Source organism: Dermacentor variabilis, chromosome 1, assembly GCF_050947875.1.
Source record: "Dermacentor variabilis isolate Ectoservices chromosome 1, ASM5094787v1, whole genome shotgun sequence".
Taxonomy (NCBI): domain Eukaryota; kingdom Metazoa; phylum Arthropoda; class Arachnida; order Ixodida; family Ixodidae; genus Dermacentor; species Dermacentor variabilis.
The window spans coordinates 159,257,829-159,276,355 of record NC_134568.1 but is presented as its reverse complement, the minus strand read 5'-3'; the positions used below and the strand labels follow the sequence as shown (position 1 = coordinate 159,276,355).

General features: G+C 48.1%; 1 protein-coding gene across 2 annotated transcripts in view; it reads left to right on the top strand.

The window, feature by feature from the left end:
* Positions 1-389: 389 nt before the first annotated feature.
* The window catches only part of LOC142587413 (plasmolipin-like), a 162,158-nt gene continuing 144,020 nt past the window's right edge, over positions 390-18,527 (top strand). The window contains exon 1 of one of the 2 annotated variants that reach the window (XM_075698438.1): positions 390-961. In XM_075698438.1, the coding sequence (XP_075554553.1) occupies positions 940-961 (22 nt within the window). In that variant the 5' untranslated portion in view covers positions 390-939. The remainder of the gene's footprint in view (positions 962-18,527) is intronic. The other variant, XM_075698415.1, reaches the window with a different exon arrangement.

Below are 18,527 nucleotides of genomic sequence, written 5' to 3'. Positions count from 1 at the left end.
TGCGTAAGCAATGATCCAGTGAATGAAGCAGTACGGAAGAAGGAAAGCCACAGTAGAGCAGCGCAAAAACAGGAGTGAAAGTAAAATAAGCTATAACGTCTTTCTGACTTCTTTTTTTCTTCTTCTGCCGCCTCTTCTTGTACGGAGCGGCGTTGTTATTTAGGGACCCCCTCCTCCTTTCTCCGGGTGGCATTCGTTGGCACGGCGAGCCCAAGGCTGCAAGAGGCGCTCGCTAGAGAACAACGGCGCGCGCGGGAACAGGCGGCCGGCAGGTTCCCCCGTCCTCTGACAGGCCTGTCATTTACGGATGCCTCGTTCCCACTGCTGCCCAGACGCCCTGGTCGCGCAGGCGTGCCCCGGAGGCTGAAGACGCTGCTCTTGTTTGCGAGCTTCCTCCGTCAGTTGAACAGTCGACGTGCGCCTTCCACTTTGCCTTGCCGATTTCATTGTCGCTCACGGCCACCGTGGGAGACAGAGTGGCACCCGAGCGCTGAGCGGCGTCAAACCGGCCCCGCTGTTTTCCGCGGTCCGAACGATTGCATAACCGCTCGTGACAGCAGTTCAGCTGTGCTCGCTTGCTCAGCGGCAACGTTTCAGGATTTACGCTTGGCGAACTGTAGCAACGCGGCGACGCTTAACATACCGGAACGTGAAGAACGGCACTGGCGCGCATAGCCACGGACGAAACGAGGACAGTTCTCGGGAGTCAAGGCTGGTCGAGTCTTCTCCGAGCCACTCTCCATTTCGCTGATCCGACTGCTTGAGTCGTCTGGTGTGCCCGTACCGAACAATCTTGTGCCGCAGGTGCACAACGCTGATCACCTGCAGTCCTTGACGGGACCGACGCTTTAGGTGGCTTGGACTGCTATGTCCATCAACCGCCTGGGGCAACGCCGCCAAGGGTCATAGCGCGCGTGAAGAGTAATCGACGCTCCCAGGATGATCTACTCGGTTCCTCCAGGTAAGTAAAATCTATGTTGCGGGTTGGTGAGCCGAGTCATGTGCAAAATGCTGGAGGGGAGGGGTACCTACATTCAATGAACACTTACTGTGGACCACATGCAATGAGCGTCAATGATAAGTGTGCACGTTGAACGTTGAGAACGTTGATTATTTCACCAACGCTGGTTGGCTATCATTCTTCGACATAGGCGAAAACTTAATTATAAAGACTGAATAATTGAAAACTTATTTAGTGAAAAGCTTCTTATTCCCAAATCGTACTAACGATTACCCCACAAATTCTGACGTCCGCCACTGCTGTGAAGCTTGGTCAGCAAAATTAACATACTCTCAAATTCTCTACTTTTAACAATCAGAGACAGTGGCGACTGAAACACCTGACATGCCTTTATACCACGTCAGCTTTTTAGTGCGCTAAGCAGTTATGATCTCGGAATCCCGCTATCTCTTTAACATCACGGCTCGGCAGCATAAAAAATTATGCAGCTTCCACGCACTATGGTAATCGGTGGGCGCGAAGCTTCTTTCATCTGGATGCTCGTGCTGGTGCCAAATGCGTTGACGTTATGGGATGTTGAATTTATGCAGATATGTTACGTTATGTAGGTGCCATTGTTATGTTGCGTAGACTATAAGTTCATGTAATGTATGTGATGACATTGTTTATGTTGAAGCATTCCACGACAATGAATAGCTAAGCCTCCATCACAACTGTTAAGTTAGCAGCCATCGACGCAGCACGCGCAATTTACAGTTTAGAGGTTGTTGTGTCGTCAATTTTGGCGCTTATTCTATTGTAAGTTAGAGGTTGTTCTTCTGGATGATTCACGCGCAGCGCTAGTCGCTTACGGCAGCACAATGACTGCTGTATGCAGGGTGCCCCACGTCATCATCATCATCAGCCTAGTTACGCCCACTGCAGGGCAAAGGCCTCTCCCATACTTCTCCAACTACCCCGGTCATGTACTAATTGTGGCCATGTTGTCCCTGCAAACGTCTTAATTTCATCCGCCCACCTAACTTTCTGCCGCCCCCTGCTACGCTTCCCTTCCCTTGGAATCCAGTCCGTAACCCTTAATGACCATCGGTTATCTTCCCTCCTCATTACATGTCCTGCCCATGCCCATTTCTTTTTCTTGATTTCAACTAGGATGTCGTTTACCCGCGTTTGTTGCCTCACCCAATCTGCTCTTTTCTTATCCCTTAACGTTACACCCATCATTCTTCTTTCCATAGCTCGTTGCGTCGTCCTCAATTTCAGCAGAACCCTTTTCGTAAGCCTCCAGGTTTCTGCCCCATATGTGAGTACTGGTAACACACAGCTGTTATACACTTTCCTTTTGAGGGATAGTGGCAACCTGCTGTTCATGATTTGAGAATGCCTGCCAAACGCACCCCAGCCCATTCTTATTCTTCTGGTTATTTCAGTCTCATGATCCGGATCCGTGGTCATTACCTGCCCTAAGTAGATGTATTCCCTTACCACTTCCAGTGCTTCGCTACCTATCGTAAACTGCTGTTCTCTTCCGAGACTGTTAAACAATACTTTAGTTTTCTGCAGATTAATTTTCAGACCCACCCTTCTGCTTTGCCTCTCCAGGTCAGTGAGCTTGCATTGCAATTGGTCTCCTGAGTTACTAAGCAAGGCAATATCATCAGCGAATCGCAAGTTGCTAAGGTATTCTCCATCAACTTTTATCCCCAATTCTTCCCACTCCAGGCCTCTGAATACCTCCTGTAAACATGCTGTGAATAGCATTGGAGATATCGTATCTCCCTGTCTGACGCCTTTCTTTATAGGGATTTTGTTGCTTTCTTTGTGGAGGACTACGGTGGCTGTGGAGCCGCTATAGATATCTTCCAGTATTTTTAAATATGGCTCATCTACACCCTGATTCCGTAATGCCTCCATGACTGCTGAGGTTTCGACTGAATCAAACGCTTTCTCGTAATCAATGAAAGCTATATATAAGGGTTGGTTATATTCTGCACATTTCTCTATCACTTGATTGACAGTGTGAATATGGTCTATTGTTGAGTAGCCTTTACGGAATCCTGCCTGGTCCTTTGGTTGACGGAAGTCTAAGGTGTTCCTAATTCTATTTGCAATTACCTTAGTAAATACTTTGTAGGCAACGGACAGTAAGCTGATCGGTCTATAATTTTTCAAGTCTTTGGCGTCCCCTTTCTTATGGATTAGGATTATGTTAGCGTTCTTCCAAGATTCCGGTACGCTCGAGGTTATGAGGCATTGCGTATACAGGGTGGCCAGTTTCTCTAGAACAATCTGACCACCATCCTTCAACAAATCTGCTGTTACCCGATCCTCCCCAGCTGCCTTCCCCCTTTGCATAGCTCCTAAGGCTTTTTTTACTTCTTCTGGCGTTACCTGTGGGATTTCGAATTCCTCTAGGCTATTCTCTCTTCCACTATCGTCGTGGGTGCCACTGGTACTGTATAAATCTCTATAGAACTCCTCAGCCACTTGAAATATCTCATCCATATTAGTAACGATATTGCCGGCTTTGTCTCTTAACGCACACATCTGATTCTTGCCTATTCCTAGTTTCTTCTTCACTGTTTTTAGGCTTCCTCCGTTCCTGAGAGCCTGTTAAATTCTATCCATATTATAGTTTCTGATGTCCGCTGTCTTACGCTTGTTGATTAACTTAGAAAGTTCTGCCAGTTCTATTCTAGCTGTAGGGTTAGAGGCTTTCATACATTGGCGTTTCTTGATCAGATCTTTCGTCTCCTGCGATAGCTTACTGGTTTCCTGTATAACGGAGTTACCACCGACTTCTATTGCGCACTCCTTCATGATGCCCATGAGATTGTCGTTCATTGCTGTAACTCTAAGGTCCTCTTCCTGAGTTAAAGCCGAGTACCTGTTCTGTAGCTTGATCCAGAATTCCTCTAGTTTCCCTCTTACCGCTAACTCATTGATTGGCTTCTTGTGTACCAGTTTCTTCCGTTCCCTCCTCAAGTCTAGGCTAATTCGAGTTCTTACCATTCTATGGTCACTGCAGCGTACCTTGCCGAGCACGTCTACATCTTGTATGATGCCAGGGTTCGCGCAGAGTATGAAGCCGATTTCATTTCTAGTCTCACCATTCGGCCTCCTCCACGTCCACTTTCGACTAACCCGCTTGCGGAAAAAGGTGTTCATTATCCGCATATTATTCTGTTCTGCAAACTCTACTAATAATTCTCCTCTGCTATTCCTAGAGCCTATGCCATATTCCCCCACTGACTTGTCTCCAGCCTGCTTCTTGCCTACCCTGGCATTGAAGTCGCCCATCAGTATAGTGTATTTTGTTTTGACTTTACCCATCGCCGATTCCACGTCTTCATAAAAGCTTTCGACTTCCTGGTCATCACGACTGCATGTAGGGGCATAGACTTGTACCACCTTCAATTTGTACCTCTTATTAAGCTTCACAACAAGACCTGCCACCCTCTCGTTAATGCTATAGAATTCCTGTATGTTACCAGCTATTTCCTTATTAATCAGGAATCCGACTCCTAGTTCTCGTCTCTCTGCTAAGCCCCGGTAACACAGTACATGCCCGCTTTTTAGCACTGTATATGCTTCTTTTGTCCTCCTAACCTCACTGAGCCCTATTATATCCCATTTACTACCCTCTAATTCCTCCAATAACACTGCTAGACTCGCCTCACTAGATAGCGTTCTAACGTTAAACGTTGCCAGGTTCAGATTCCAATGGCGGCCTTGAGCCAACTTGAGCCAAACATTAAATATATGCAAGTGCCTCGTAGCTGGACAGAAACAAGCGAATGTTGTTTTTGGTCGCTTGGAGATACTCAAACTATTTCTTTTTTTTCATTCTACCTAATTACATAATTAGTCTTAGTTAATTAATCAACTTATCAAATATTATAATTAAATGAAAAATGTCACTGAGAAAGTTCTAGAGCAACATGACAAACTCCCGATACAGCTTTCTGTTGCTTAATACGCGCTACATAAAAGTGTTTTTCCGAGCGTGAAAGAAGCCCGCGAATAATTGGCACGCAACTGACCGCTCGAGGAACTTTGTGTGCATTCGCGAGCTTCTTTCACGCTCGGGAAAACACTTTTACGTAGCACGTATTCAGCAACATAAAGCTGTGTTGGGAGTTTGTCATGTTGCTCTAGAACTTTCTCACAGACACTTTTCATCTAACTATAATATTTGAGAAGTTGAATCATTAATTAAGACTAATTATGTAATTAGGTAGAATGAAAAAAATATAGTTTGAGTATCTCCAAGCGACCAAAAACAATATTACCTTGCTTTTGTCCAGCTACGTGACACTTGCATATTTCTAATGTTTGGCTCAAGTTACGTGGGACATCCTGTATATGACGCGCTGCAGTTCTAAAAGTGCTTCCGTGATTGCGCACCTGGGTGTATTCTCATTCGGCGAATGGATACCATCGCATGTATTTATCGCTAGCAATAAGGAGGCTGACTGAGTGCCTTCTCGGGCAAATGATTACAGAATTAGTCCAAAGGTTTCCTGTCATCTTGATGGTGCTCGTCTTCTGATCCAGCGCCACATTCTCGGACAACGCTCTAATACTTAGTGTCAGTCACCAGGTCATTTTCTCCACGTGTTTACCTTTTTTGCCTCGGGGTTATGCTACTTAAGCTTCGTGCAAGGGCAATAGGCGGCCGAGCAGTTGCGCGAACAAGGACCTGCTTCAACCGGTCCATCCTGTGCCTTCTGCGGTGCCACAGAGACACTTAATTATCCCCTCAACCGCAGACTGTCTCACCTGCAGTGCACAGCCGGTCGCTCTTCCCATAGACTATACTGCTTAACGAGCTTACCACGTGCTACACTGGACATTCGTTTTACCTTTATGGCCGTGTATCTAGATCGTGATCAAGCTTACGGAGCCGTTCGATCATTTTAAAGGTGATACATTCAGACTCCCGATTGCGACTAATACACCAACTAAGTGTTGCACTCTTGTACATAACGAAGACACGTGTCTCGTTCATGCTTTGTTCTCCAGTGTGTACATTTTCATAGCCGAACGGTAATTAAGGTTTATCACGCTGAACCAAAGCGCACCCGCATGTGCGTCCGGAGGAGCGTGTGCAGTGTTCGTCACTCTTGAGCCCAAGAGGTGGCACCCAAACACGGACGCATGCCTTGATGCAAAAGCCCGCTAGTATCGTAGAGGTGCACCTACCGCCGAGAAGAGGCAGCGCGATAGGTCGGAAAGGCCCGTTGATAGCTTCATAAAAATGGCTATAACACTCGCATATGACGAACAAAGGACTACCCCATGTTTGTGAGGAGTTTCACGACAACGAATTAAGTGCCTATACGCAAGGCGAAGATTGCGTTATGCATACCTAGGATAAGGAAGGAGAGGATGACTGGGACAGGGTAATTCGTTGGCGCGTCTATAAAGATTGCTTTTGAGAGACGCTTGCCACAGCGTTCTAACTTGCCTGTCGGTGACTACACAAAAAAATTTGAACGCTTGATGTACCACAGTAAAAAGTGTAGAAAGAATCTACAGAAATTTAGGTTATACGTGAAAAGTTGCAACATGCCGTTCAGGGAGCGTTCTACTGCATTTTTAAAGGGTGTTGGAGTGGCTGAGATATAAGCAAATGAAATGTTGCAAGACGTTCGTGCGCGGAGGCGAGCTCCCTCCCCACAGCAGAGGTTGTCTTCCCTTGTTTCAACTAGCGCCGTTGCCAGCGCCCACAGCCAGTCTGTAGTACGTGCGCACTCCAAACCGTCCTTGCTGGGCTTTCACCAACGTCGGAGCCGAGGAGCCACGTGACGATTATGTCACAAATCCCGCGTCCTTTCATTTTTTTCTCTCCCTTCATTCTCCTTTTTCTCTTTCTTTTATTGCCTTAGCAATTATGCGGACACTCCAGGCGCATTTCTGCCGTAGGCGTCGCCGTCGGATTCCGTATAAAGGCCAAGGGCGGTAAAACCGTCGCCGCGCGCCGTATGCTGTATGTGAGAGTGAAAGCGTGCGAGGGTGAGCTGGCGAACGCGGTTCAATCTCGCGTGCGCGAGCGAGGAACGGGGGCCGGAAGCGCGCCCTCTCCTGTCGCGCACGAGACAGGAGGGTCAGGTGAGGGAGGAGGGGCCTTCTTCTCCGGCGGCTGCTCGATATCCTCCTCGCCCACCGCTCCGTACAGAGTGGAGACAAGCGCGGCGCCTACTACGGCGTTGGGCACGCGATTGGCGGACGCCGTAGAGACGCATTGCCGGCGCTATGTGTCTTGAAAGATAAAGCCCCTTAAACTTCGTAAAGTACTGCCACGCTTTGAAGAATGCCGCCTCCTCCTCGCGCGCTCGGGCCGAGGCCGACGCCGCTATTGGCCTAATAGCATCACGTGGGCCCACGCGCCTTGCTTCAGCGCCAGTTTTGCTCGAGAAGCGCCTACGGAGTGGCGAGGAGCGCATGTTGGCGCCGTTGCTACGCTCGAGCAATGTAGGTGGCGCCAAGGTCGAGGAAGGAGCACGAAAGAGAGGAGAAACGAGGAGAAGTGAAGGCGGAGGAGAGTGGCACTACTTTACGAAGTTTAAGGGGTTTTATTGAAAGAGATCTGCGACGTGGCCAAAGTGCGCGTCTGCGTGGGCCTCATCTCCAAAGCGATCTGCGATATTTGCAGAGCGCGCGCGGTGCCGGTAGCTTCGTATCGCTGTGCTTTAGACGTTTCATTCGCGTTGAAGCGAGAGATGCACGAAGGTCCATTCACTTGCTGCTGCCGCGATTCCTCACTCCAGCATTTTGACAGCGAGTTTCCGTGCTCATCGAGCAAGACGTGTTCATGTTTACCTGTGCGCGCTTCACACCATGCTTGCCAATTTAGTGAAAATACGTTGGCGGGCTCGTTGGTTTGAATCTATCAGAGAATGTGTAAGGAGGAGGAGGAGACAAAGGAGAGGAAAGACAGGGAGGTTAGCCAGTGTAAGTACCGGCTGGCTACCCTGTGCTGGGGAAAGGGGCAAAGGGAATAAAAGGAGAAAGAAGAAGAGGGGAAAAATGCAATGTGTAAGAGGGACTGAACAGGGACGTAGGAAGAAACAGACACACAAAGACAGCGCTGTCTCTGTGTGTCTGTTTCTTCCTACGTCCTCGTTCAGTCACGCTTACATATTCTATCATTGTTAATTTGGTTAGTAACCGAACGTTTACAAGTTTATACGGCCGCTAAATCTGCTATCCTTACTTCGCACAACTATCCACTAATTTGCTGTCGCAATCAGTGCTTCGCCTTACGGCCGAAACTGCGAATTTTTATCTTTCTACAGCGAAGCTGTATACAGGGTGTCCCACGTCACTTCAGCCAAACATTAAAAATATGTAAATGCTACGTAGCTGGACAGAACAAAGGTAATGTTGTTTGCCCTCGCTTGGAGATACTAAAATTATATTTTTTCATTCCGCCTAATTAGATCATTAGTCTTGAATAATTAATCATATTCTCAAATATTATAGTTAGATTAAAACTGTCAATGAGAAAATCGTAGAGCGACATGCAAAACTCCCGATACAGCTTTCTGTTGCTCAGTACGTGCTACATGAAAATGTTTTTCCGAGCGTGAAAGAAGCCTGCAAATGCACGCAAAATCCGCCTTTCTTTCTTTTCATGGCGCTACGGCGCATGCGCCCTGCCCTAGCGGATTAGTCGCGAAACGTTTTGGAAGGGTCGCGCGCGTCGATGCGCGCCGGAAAGTCCCCCAAAAATACTATAAGCGCTCGAACGCGCTCCTGCAAACACTCGTGCCATGTACCGCGTTGAAACTCCACTGGCAGCTCGACGTCATTGCGGTGCCGAAAACGTGCGTAGCGTAAGACTGCAACTACACTTTAACACAGAAAGCGGCCAGGGGTTCGTCCGAGCGGTTCGGACTATACACCGTGAGCCAGGTAGTTCCCGCCTTTCATTGATGGCTGGCAAATTTAACGAAAAAACCCGTGCGTTAAACTTGGGCGACACTTAAAAACATCACGTTGCTGATGAAGTCTTCCTGCAGCGTCGGTCCTCACTTGCTGGTGGTGGCAGCGCGTGCCAGACTTCACGTACTCGTTTAAGGCGCGGTAACACTGGGTCGATATGCGATCGACAAGACGCTCACGTCAACGCTTGACCGACTATTCAGTCACTGAAAGCATTTTATTATACCAGGCTGACAACGAAGCAACGGACGAACGCGAGTTGTCGCGCTGCGACGGGCTTTCTTGTCAGCGGCACCGACAAAATCAGTGCCGACCATCGCTCGACCGAACCCATGCGTAATCGGCCATCGAACTGACAAAGCGGCACAGCGACAGCGCCTTCGTTTGTATATGTAATTAATCGCGCTCAAAGTGAGTCAAAACATACCTACGAAATTGAAATGCGCAAGCTTCAACCCTCTCAAGCCGTGCACATGAAGTTTGAGCCAATGTTGATCCTGTTCAGCGAAGGTTAAGCCTGGTTCCGTCGTGGTCGTGCACCCACTGCCAGCGAACTTGAACTGAAATGTAAGCAGTTAGGACGAAGAAAACTGCTTTTATAGTTCAGTTCTGTCCTTAGCGATTTGAAATCAACTACACTTCGCACGGTGCCTACACAATAAGCGGCAAGCGGCGACACGGTGCTCTGCCAACATCTGTCACCGTACACGTACGTATATGCTGCCGCGGTCGCATTCGCTACGTAGATGGGTGAGCAGTGGCGTAGCAGGGGGGGGGGGGGGGGGGGGGGCGTGTGTCCCGGGTGCACGGGGCCAGTAGGGGGGGGGGTCATATACGTCTGAAGACACCCGAAAATTGTCGATATCCTCGCCTTCCTCGACTATACGGGGCGGGGGGGGGGGGGTGACAGGAGAGCTAAGGGCCGCGGGTGCCAGATGACCTAGCTACGCCACTGTGGGTGAGTCTGTACATGTTGGTATGCTGACACATTTCTCAATTCCAGAGATGTACTGTTTACCTCTGCTTCAAACAGGAAACAAGATACGGTGCATTCGGTATACAGCAGCATAAACAACCGTCTCGCTCAGTTATACCAACGGTGTCAGTGATGGCATCCGCGTTTTCGCGAAAGAACAACACGTCGTATAAATGAGCATTTAATTTACGCGAACACATTTTTCTCTAATAATGTTTTATGGCAGGCGCAAACTGTGAGTATGATGTAGTTAAAGAAAAGCTAGAATCAGAGATAAATGAACAGCCCGTAATATGTTATCTGGATCACAGTTGCCGTTGTTTAAGTGGTTAGGCCGCTCATATTGACTTGTGTCGGGGTGGAACAACACGGCACATATGCGCAGATATGTATGTTTTGCTACGTTTTGACATCATTTCATATCAGCGATGCACCTTTTTCACAATATTTGACGATAACGACGATCTGCGTCTGTAGATGCAGATCGCCACTGTAGACGCCACTTTGTTAAATCCGACGCGGAAGGCTGCACTCGAAGTCTTCGTGAAGGGTTGTCCATAAAGTAAGGTTCCCAAGGAGCTTCAGGAAGGGTGAGAGTTCGGGAGCTCTGCGAGATGATCCCTGGGATCAGCAAGACCTGCATTGACAAAATTTTGACAGACCACTTAGGGTATGCCAAGGTTTGTGCAAGGTGGCCGGGTCCCGAGAATGCTTACGAAACGCCACAAACGTCAACGTGTTGAAGCGGCCCGCGAATTTCTTCAGGCCTACGAAACCAATGGCGAGGAATTATTGGACTCTATTGTTACTGGGAACGAGATCCGGGTCTACTACACACCGGTAACGAAACAACAATCCCGTCAGTGGAAACATCCAGAGTCGCCGAAGCCGCGGAAATTCAAACAAGCGCTGTCTGCCGGCAATGTGATGGCGAGCGTCTTTTGGGACAGGAAGAGGTTATTGTTGTGAGAATTCATGCCTGCCGGTACAATAATCAATGGAGACCGCTACTGTGAGATGTTGCAGAACCTTCGTCGCGCGATTCAAAACAAGAGAAGAGGCGTGCTCACGAAGAGAGTGCGTTTCCATCAGAACAACGCTCGTCCGCACATCGCCCGTGTAACAAACGATCTCATCAACAAATTTGGATGGGATACTGTTACACACCTGCCCTACAACCCAGACATAGCTCCAAGTGACTACCATCTCTTCCTTGAATTGAAGAAACACCTGGGTGGGACGCATTTCAGAACCGGAGAGGAGCTGAAAGAAGAGGTTTTAAGGTATACCTTCACGGCGCGGCAGGAGAGTTCTACGATTGAGGCATAAAGAAGATGGTACACCGCATGCAGAAATTCATTGATCTCAACGGCGATTATGTCGAAAAATAGAGGAAAGTCTAAGCTTTCCAAAAATTTATTGTTCAATGTCATTAAGCATATGTTTCCTTGGGAAAATCATTGGGAACCTTATTTTATGGACAACCCTTGTAATAATAATATTTTATTATGTTGCGTATTTTTATACGCTGTATGTACGAACACATGTTCCATGTACTTGCATGTCTGTACTTGACATAATTTGTATTAGTACTATCCTAAACCAATACTGAGTAAGCTACTTCTTGTAATTTTTTAAACGTAAATTGGTGCAACTGTTTATATTTTTTACTTATACGCTGTAAAGGAGGTCCCATTAGTCTCTGACCTCGGGACCTCCTCCTGTATAACATTTCCTCGTACTGTATCTTGTCTAATAATAATAAAACCTAGTTCATTCATTGATTCAAAGCGACGCACGGGCTATTAAGGACGCCGCAGAAGGGGGCTCGGGACTAATTTCGACACCCTGGAGTTCTTTTGCGTGCATCTAAGTGCGCGAGCGTCTTTTGCATGCTGTTCGCCTGCAGAGTGCGGCCGCCGCGGCCGGGAATAGAAGCCTTCGACCTCAGCAGCCGAGCAGCACATACTGAGCCACCGCGGCGGGTATAAAGGACCGCGACTGCATGGTGGCGCAGGTCCTGAGCGGACACCACGGTGGAAGACACTGCACAGCATACTTTCCAGTCGTTACACATACGCATGCCACGCCTTACCCTCACCCTACGCGAACGGTTGCCTCGATTTGGGCAATCTCTCGTTGCTGAGGCGTGTATATACCGCATACCTCACCATGTTTGAATGCTTTTAAAACCATGTGCGGCCCTGTAGTATAAATTTAGCGCCTTAACAGAACATAACAATCTATACGTGCAGGTGGCGACGTGATGTTCCGTTGTTTCATTACTGCCATTATCACGGTGCACCAGATAACTGAATAGTCTATGAATTGCAGGCTGTTGACCTCACATACAGTTATTAATGGCATTGGATGAATCAAATAACGCAAATGAGTATTCCTTTTCATTTATTTGTTTATCCATATGGACTTCACCTTACTTTCATATTTCACTTTCTTCAGAAATTCTATATATTCGGTGGTACACTCGATATTAACCAAAGCAAAAATACTAATAAGCTTTTATTAGTCTAATAGAGAAATCTTACGGGTTCTGTATACGATTTATTGGTGCTCTAAGAGTGGATTCCATCGGTACAGCTGCTTGTCCCCTAGGGGCAATATATCAGTTGGTGCGAATTGGCGGCAATGCGGTCTCTAATACCACACTGCTGGATGGACAGGTTTTTTTTTTTTACGAACAGATTTGTAATAGTACCAAGAGTGCAATAGCCAGGTGACAGCTATTTGTCGCCTACAGCACCATGTGAGGATTGGGGGCTCAATCCCATCGCTCGTAATCAGTTGTCAAGATTGGAGTCTAGCATGAATTAGAAGGTAGCTGGCCCATGCCGTCGTCCAACTTGTCCACGCTGAGGACATTGTTGAAGGGAAGGACTGCTTCTCATCGAGAACGAGGAATATGGGTTTATTTACAGTATGTACATAAGTACGTTGCAGTTCATCAGTCTAGCATGACTGCTAGAGAAAGTATACTGAGCGGCCGCACAACAGCGGTTTATACACACTCGGTCCTCCCTCGATCCCAAGGTGAGGGAAACGTTCGATCAGCCATCGTCAACGAGTCGCCTCTCTGCGCGAGGGATTACACACACACACACTTTCGCACAGGTTCACGGTCCTCAACCGACGTCAGACAGACTTTGTAGAACTCGGGGCTTACTTCAGGAAAGGCGCCTTTTATTCCCCGAGCTGACCCCCGCAGCGCAGCCGGTTGCCCATTGTCTTGCGTCTTGAACGTCACGTGGGAAGGGCCTCGAACTACGTTCCCTCGGGGACTTCCCCGCTCGCAGCAGACCAGGTAGGCGGTGTCGTGTTCCGGCACAAAGCCTGCTTCGTCGAACTCACCTCGGCTCCTGCGACGGAGAGTCGAGGACGCGCGTATTGTCCTCCGGACACAGTCGACTTAGTGACGCCGTGGCTAGAGGGTTGCGGCGGCCTTCCAGGAAAAGTTTGACGCCGCTGTCGCAACTGGCTGGGAAAACTTGCACCTCAGCAGGCCGTTCTTAACAGCGCCTCCATGGCCCGGAAAATCTCGACTGTCCAGTGCTGACAACCGCTGGGCAGGAACAGAACGGCAGGTGGCCAGGGGGTGATGCCTTGGCTCACAGTGACCACTTGTGTAATGATGTCACCGCCCCAAACCATCCAACAAGGACAGGCAACTGCAAAACGAACCCCACAACATGGCTCTGCGCCGATATGACGTACCTTGGATCTCACTTTAGAACCGCTAGGCTTCAAAGAAAACATAAGTGCAGAAACAAAAAATGCTGCATTTCGCTATGCCAATTTTTGAAGCAATCTGTGCTGACAAATGCAGCAATCATGGAGGGAATCCTGCTAATTGAGAGGGGATGTTCTTGGCTTAACAAAATTAACAATAATAATCCTAAACTTTAGGCGGGACCCTTAAACGCAGAATTCAAATTACCCTGCTCAAGCCATCCGCATTGCTATGCAACTTTCCCTTCTTATATCTAACGGAGAAGTTGTACTCTTGGAGAGTGAGACTCCATCGGAGCCAGCGGCCATTTTTGTGTGACATTTTATTGAGCCACGTCAGAGGACAGTGGTCGGTCTCGAAGATGAACCTCGCTCCGTACAAGTAACACAACTTCTAGGCGGCCCAAACTAAACAAGCGCATTCCTTCTCTGAAGCGCTGTATGCTTCCTCTCTTAAAGCTAGTTTACGGCTGGCATAGAGGATAGGATGCTCCTCGTTATCGTCGCCGACCTGACTAAGTACCACGACCATACCTCTGTCTCTTGCGTCACATTGAACTGTGATTTCCTTTCTGTAGTCTGGCGCGCGAAGCACAGGACGAGAAACCAATAGCGTTTTCAAACTTTGGAAAGCGTTCTCTTTGTCCTTATCCCAGTGTACGCTACTCGGTGTTCCCTTTCGGAGGGCGTCCGTTAATGGACTTGCCATTTGCGAGCAATTCGGAATGTACCGGTGATAGTACCCCACAAGTCCTAAAAATGAACGAAGGTCTGTCTTCGTGCGCGGCTGAGAAAATTCTCCAATTGTAGCTATTTTCAGCTCGGCCGGCCGTCTCATGCCCTGGCCGACAACATGGCCCAGATAAGTAACATGTGAACAACCAAATCTACACTTTTCCGCTTTCATTGTTAAGCCGGATTCCCTCAACCGTGAGAACACCTGTTTGAGATGCGATACGTGTTGTTCCCAGCTGTCCGAAAAAATTGCTACATCATCAAGATATGGCAAGGCGAACTCAAGCAAGTTTTTCAGGACAATATCCATTAACTTAGAGAAGCTAAACAGCACGTTCTTCAGCCCGAAGCTGAGTGCGAGAGGGCGAAAAGTGCCTAAAGGTGAGATGAATGCGGCATAGCGGCTGGCACTTTCTGAAAGGGGAACTTGCCAGTACCCCCGCACAAGATCTATAGTTGAAATGTATTTAGCAGCGCTAACTCTCAATTCGTTCCTCAATGTTGGGTATCGGGTACAGCTGATCCCTAGTGATGGCATTTAACTTCCTGTAGTCAACACACGGACGAGGGTCCTTCTTAGAGGTTTCTACCAGTATTAGTGGTGACGTGTAGTCACTTTCAGCGGGCTCAATAACTCCCAACTCTAGCATGCGCTGTATCTCTGCCTCCATAATCTCTCTCTGTCTTGGAGACACCCTCTAAGGCTTTGATCTTACGGGTTCGGTTGATGTCAGCTCTATTTCATGCGTTATTAGTTCGGTTCTACCCGGCCGATCGCTGAATCTGTCGAGATATTCCCCTAATACCTCTTTTAGCTCATCTAGCTGCTCAGGTCTTAGAGCGTGCGAGCTTACCGAATGTTTTACTACTTCTTCTAGGCCGATTTCAGAGTTGGAGGTCGCCCTATACTCCTTAAACTTGGTACTAGTGCCATCCTGCTCTTTGATGGTATAATTAACGACTCCGCTCCTCTCTACATACGGCTTCATCAAATTGCAGTGATATATCCTCACCTCCTTCCTGCGACCGGGCATTTTCAGAGCACACTTAGTATCTGAAAGCTTTTGCAATACTTTAACGGGCCCGTCCCAGTGAACTTCAAGCTTGTTCTTTCTTGAAGGTTTGAGGATCATTACCTGGTCTCCGGCGTTAAACGTACGAAGCCTCGCATTCTTGTCGTAATAGAATTTGGCATTCTTTTGAGCTACTCCCATGTTCTTTCCGACTAGTTCTTGGGTTGCGCTTAGCCGTTCCAGAAGATTTAGCACGTATTCTACCACTGTTGGACTCTCTCCTCTTTCCTCCCACATCTCTCTTAACATTCTCAGTGGAGAACGGAGTGTCCTCCCATACACTAGTTCTGCTGGCGAGTACCCTGTAGCCTCATGTGGAACCGTTCGCAAAGCAAACAAAGTGGCCGGAACACAATTCTCCCAGTCCTCCTTGTGCTCGTAACATAGCGCCCGCAAAACTCGCTTAAGCACTGAATGCCACCTCTCTACACTGTTTGACTGAGGGTGATAGACGGAACTGTGTATTAACTTTACCCCGCACTTTTGCAAGAAAGTGGAAGTCAGTGCGCTGGTGAATACTGACCCTTGATCCGCCTGAATTTCAGCTGGAAACCCAACTCGTGCAAACACTGTCAAAAGCGCGTCTACTACTTCGGTGGAGCTGAGCTCTTTCAGAGGGATTGCTGCTGGAAACTTTGTAGCCGGACACAGCATGGTAAACAAGTACCTGTAACCCGATTTAGTTTTTGGTAGAGGCCCTACCGTGTCTATCACAAGTCGTCTGAAAGGTTCTGTTATTAAGGGCACTACCTTTAGTGGAGCTTTCCATGTCTCTCCTGGTTTACCCGAGCGCTGGCAGGCGTCGCATGATCTTACAAAGTTTTCTACGTCTTTGAAACAGCCAGGCCAGTAGTATTCCATAAGCAATCTTTCCTTTGATTTGTTTATGCCTAGGTGGCCGGACCACCCATTTCCATGACAGAGACTCAAAAGGTCCTCCCTGTACTTAGTAAGTACGACTAACTGATCTAAAATCCTACCCTTTCGATCTCTGTAGTGCCGATACAACAATCCTCCTCTCTCATGTATCGTCACGCTGCGTCTAGCAATGCCTTCTTTAGCTGTGTGATGTAATTTAGCTAAGCTGTCATTATTCTTTTGCTCGGCTGCCAGTGAATCTGTCCACACGTAAGAGCTGATCAAAGTTCTTTGAGGCCGGTGATAACAATGACCATGTCTCGCTTGCGAGTGCATCAGCGGGCTCTTCCTGCAGGAGTGAACTTTGACACCCTAGCGATACGCTCTCATTGAGCTGGTCAGCTGGCGGGCTTTCCTCAACCGTTTTTTCATCCCTAGATCCCAGCTCGCATTCGGTTATTGAAGTTATCTCTTTTGCTGCTTCCGCTGGAGCAGCTGGTGCATTTTCAGTCGAAAGCGACGCGATTTTACGAGCTTGGCCTCGCATCAATGCCTGTCCTACGCCCTCTCCCAGTTTAAGCCCTTTTTCACGCAGTAACCGATTTGAACGATTCGAAAAAATGTAAGGGCACTGCAGTGACAAACATTTGGAAACTGCAGCTTCGGTCACTAGCTCCCCGAATGGTCCACTGATTTTGACTTTGGCCGTGGGCAGACACACGCTGTGTTCTTCTACAACCTGTTTGATCCATGCTACTTCTCCGGGGAAGTCATCTACCGTCACGTAAGACGGATGGACAATGTCCATCGTGGCGGCACTGTCTCTTAGCACCCGGCATGGTTTGCCATTAACTTGCAGGTCGTGAAGATATGGCCTTAAAAGTTCCACATTCTCGTCCTTTTCATCTATGCAGGAAAAAACTACGCTAGGCTTTCCGCAGTTCACAGCGATATGTCCCAGTTTGTGGCATTTGTAACAGCGAATTGGTCTAAAAGATTCGAATTTTCTTTTCTGTTCCTTTTGTGCGGTTTCCCCGTTAAATTTCTCCTCGCTCTTTTCTGCGGGCTTTTCCTCCACTTCTACAGGCTCCGATCGTCTAGTCTGCGAACGCTTTTTCAACGGAAATGGTTTCCGCGGTCCATTTCGACCGTCCCAATTTCCGTCCTCGGCGTTCAACTTTCTACGCGTTGCGTACTCTTCGGCTAATTCAGCAGCCCTTTCCACAGTGTTTACATTCCCTCTGTCTTGCACCCACAGTTTCACAGCTTGGGGGATTGTTTTGTAAAACTGCTCTAGACACATGCATTCAATGATCATGTCTCTGCTGTCGTACGCTTCCGCGCTTTTCAGCCACTCGACTAGGTTGGCCTTTAAGCCGTATGCAAACTCCGGGTACCCCTCGCTATCTTTCTTGCCTGTGCTTCTAATCCTTTGCCGAAAAGCTTCGGCTGAAAGGCGGTATTTCTTCAGGAGACTAGCCTTAACTTTTGCATAATCATATACATCCTGTGCACTCAGTCTGGCGATTACTTCCGCCGCCTCGCACGGCAACATAGACAGCAACCGCTGTGGCCATGTGCTCGGGCCGAAGTTCATCTTCTCGCAAGTCCTTTCAAAATTGCTAAGGAACAAGCCTATGTCGGTCCCGACCTCAAATGGCTTTAATAGCCTGTCCATGCGGTATGATTCTGCGTCACTTGATCGCCCCAGAGCCCCTTCATTTCCTTGAGACAACTCCAAACGTTTGCTTTCCAGTTCAAGTTGCATTTTTCTTAACTCGCGTTCCTCTCTCTCTGTCCCGCTCTTCTCTTTTTTTTTTTCAGAAGTTCCAACCCCATTTCAATTTCTTCCTCACTGGCCTGTTCGGAAATTAGCTGCAATAATTCCGATTTTAGCATTTCCTTGCGTACTTCTAGGCCCAGTTCCTCACCAACAATCAACAATTCGTCTCTCAGCAGTCTCCTTAACTTCATGATTGCTGCTTTACTGCCTTGGTCCTGCTCGCTAAATCTACCTAGGAAAACACAACCTAGCTAACAGTCAACAATCTAGCTTCCCTACTGTTCTAAACAGAACAACCACAAAATGAAGCCTAGGGAGTCAAAGCAAGAACCAAGCACTCACCACAGACACAGCACCACGTCGCAAAGTCCATCCCACCGCTGCCACCAGTTAAGATTGGGGGCTCAATCCCATCGCTCGTAACCAGTTGTCAAGATTGGAGTCGGG